Here is a 2890-nt window from a genome sequence, read left to right as displayed (position 1 = left end):
CAAGGGTTTCCCCACCTAATAAATTAACCTATCACAAGAAGAATAAATTGCTGATAATATGCACCTCATAGCTCCCTTCTTTCTCTCAATAATCACAAACCCACTGATATCTTCATGTACGTAGTTTTGTACCACTTTTACATTGCATGACCACTAAATCTGATGTTAATTTAAATTAGAAATATTGAGAGTTGGAAAAATATTTGAACTTATTTATATTTATATTATAACGAAAGCATTCATCATTCTAACAAAAACAAGTTTAGATTCGCCCATTACATAACATTACTAGACTAAAGACCTACAAGACTTGCATAAGACCAAACTGAAAACCTAATTGGTTGTTTTTAAAAGCATAGAAAAACTATGTTCCATAACTCAGAAACTAAGCCCCCATAACCCACCCTCATTCATTACATACATTACCCAAAAAAGACCATTTGATGCTCATTGAGGTCAATATTGTGTTCTTCCATCACCCTCTGTGATCACATCTTTGAAAGCCCCTCCACTGGGGATCATAGGCAGGACATGTTCTTGATGTGGGACAATCACATCCAACAAGTAAGGTCCAGGAGTGTCCAACATTTTCTGCATTGCTGCTTTTAGATCTTCTTTCTTTGTCACCCGGGCAGCTGGTATCCCGCATGCTTCAGCAAATTTCAACATATTTGGGAATATTTCCGACTCGTTGGATGGGTCTCCCAAGTATGTATGAGCCCTGTTTGCCTTGTAAAACCGGTCCTCCCATTGAACAACCATACCCAAATGCTGATTATTCAACAATAATATCTTAACCGGAAGATTTTCCACACGGATAGTCGCCAACTCTTGCACGTTCATGATAAAACTTCCATCACCATCGATGTCTACAACGACTGCCTCTGGGTTTGCAACGGCAGCTCCAATAGCAGCAGGCAATCCAAATCCCATAGCACCCAATCCCCCAGATGTTAACCATTGACGAGGCTTCTTATACTTGTAAAATTGAGCAGCCCACATTTGATGCTGACCAACACCAGTACTTATAATTGCATTCCCGCCAGTTAATTCATCAAGAACCTGAATTGCATATTGAGGTGGAATAGCTTCACCAAAGGTCTTGTAACTCAAAGGGAATTTCAGCTTCTGCTCGTTTAACTCCTGCCTCCATTCCGAATAATCAAGATTCAGCTTTGCTACCTTGGTCTCCAATATCTTATTTATCCCCTGCAATGCCAATTTCACATCGGAACACACTGACACATGAGGCTGCTTGTTCTTCCCAATCTCGGCAGAATCGATATCGATATGCACAATCTTTGCCCGGCTGGCAAAAGCCTCAAGTTTTCCCGTCACCCTATCATCAAATCTCACTCCAAAAGCAAGCAACAAATCACTCTTATCAACAGCATAATTGGCATACACAGTTCCGTGCATCCCAAGCATTTGTAACGACAAGTCATCCGAAATCGGAAAGGCTCCAAGACCCATCAAAGTACTTGCAACAGGTATCCCTGTAAGCTCAACAAACCTCTTCAACTCCTCACTAGAGTTCAAACACCCACCACCAACATATAAAACAGGCTTCTTAGACTCAGAAACCAATCTAACAATCTGTTCGAGATGAGCCTCACCGGGAGCCTTAGGCAACCTAGACAAATACCCTGGCAATCTAAGAGAATGGTTCCATTTAGGAACAGCAAGTTGCTGTTGTATATCCTTAGGAACATCAATCAGAACAGGTCCCGGCCTGCCCGAGGAAGCTAAAAAGAAAGCCTCACTAACAATCCTAGGAATATCATCCACATCAAGAACAAGATAATTATGCTTCGTAATAGACCTTGTTACCTCAACAATTGGAGTTTCCTGGAAAGCATCGGTACCGATCATCCGACGAGGGACTTGACCAGTGATCGCCACGAGAGGGATACTATCGAGCATTGCATCAGCGAGACCACTCACCAAGTTGGTTGCCCCAGGGCCAGACGTCGCAATGCAAACGCCGGGAATGCCAGAGGAGCGCGCGTAGCCCTCGGCGGCAAAGACCCCACCTTGCTCGTGTCGCGGAAGGACATTTCGGATGATTTTTGAGCGGGTTAAAGCCTGGTGGATCTCCATTGAAGCTCCACCTGGGTAGGCAAACACATCCTTGACCCCTTCACGAACCAGGGCTTCCACCAGGATATCAGCGCCTTTCCGGGGCTCATCATCCGCATACCTGGAAATGAAATCATGGGGAGGAGCATTTTTTGGGGTAACGGATGTGGCGGCGGATCTGGGGTTAGAGCTTGCATGAGAAAGAGAGCAGGAAACGTCGAAGGAGCGGTAAGGGGTGGGCTTTTGAGGGGTTGTGGAGAAGGGAAGGCTGGATTTGGAAATGGGTATGGAAGATTTGAAGGAGGAAGTTAACGTAGAAAGCTTAGGCAAAGCGGAGTTCGCAGTGGCAGCCGCCATTGTCGATGAGAGGCTTGTGGTGAGGCCTTTCTTTGGTGTCTGTGGCGAGCGAGAGTGGGAAGAAAAGTGTGATTGTGATTCCCTTTTAAAGTTTCGATTTTACCTACATTACCCTTTTGCCCTTCTTGTTTTATTCATTTTGGTCATATATTAAGAACAGTCCCTGTTCTTTACTCAAGTTACATCATTAGTCTTTCTACTTTAATTTGAATAATTTTGGCCATGTATTTCATGGTTTTGAAAATCTCAATCAAATCGTTAACAATCATTTGCTTTTTATGTGAAATCTAATCCATTGATGCAAGTTTAGGTAATGGATGGGTAACGGTAGTTCGCACAGTGATGTTGAAAGCTAGATCAGATAGGTTAAGGCCTAAGAGAGATGTTTTAAGGTTTTGAATATATTTAACAAAGTTTGGGTGTGTAAAACTATCTTAACAAAGAAATTATTGAG

The 2890-nt window shown here is 42.9% G+C and overlaps 1 protein-coding gene across 1 annotated transcript; it reads right to left on the bottom strand.

Annotated features, from left to right (window-relative positions):
- Positions 1–200: 200 nt before the first annotated feature.
- Positions 201–2511, bottom strand: LOC121208483 (acetolactate synthase 3, chloroplastic). The gene has a single exon (XM_041079242.1). The coding sequence runs from the start codon at positions 2434–2436 to the stop codon at positions 457–459; it is 1980 nt and encodes a 659-aa protein (XP_040935176.1). The 5' UTR covers positions 2437–2511; the 3' UTR covers positions 201–456.
- Positions 2512–2890: the final 379 nt, after the last annotated feature.

This window comes from Gossypium hirsutum, chromosome A10, assembly GCF_007990345.1.
Source record: "Gossypium hirsutum isolate 1008001.06 chromosome A10, Gossypium_hirsutum_v2.1, whole genome shotgun sequence".
NCBI classification, from domain to species: domain Eukaryota; kingdom Viridiplantae; phylum Streptophyta; class Magnoliopsida; order Malvales; family Malvaceae; genus Gossypium; species Gossypium hirsutum.
The sequence above is the reverse complement of the archived record's forward strand: the minus strand, read 5'-3'. Positions and strand labels throughout refer to the sequence as shown.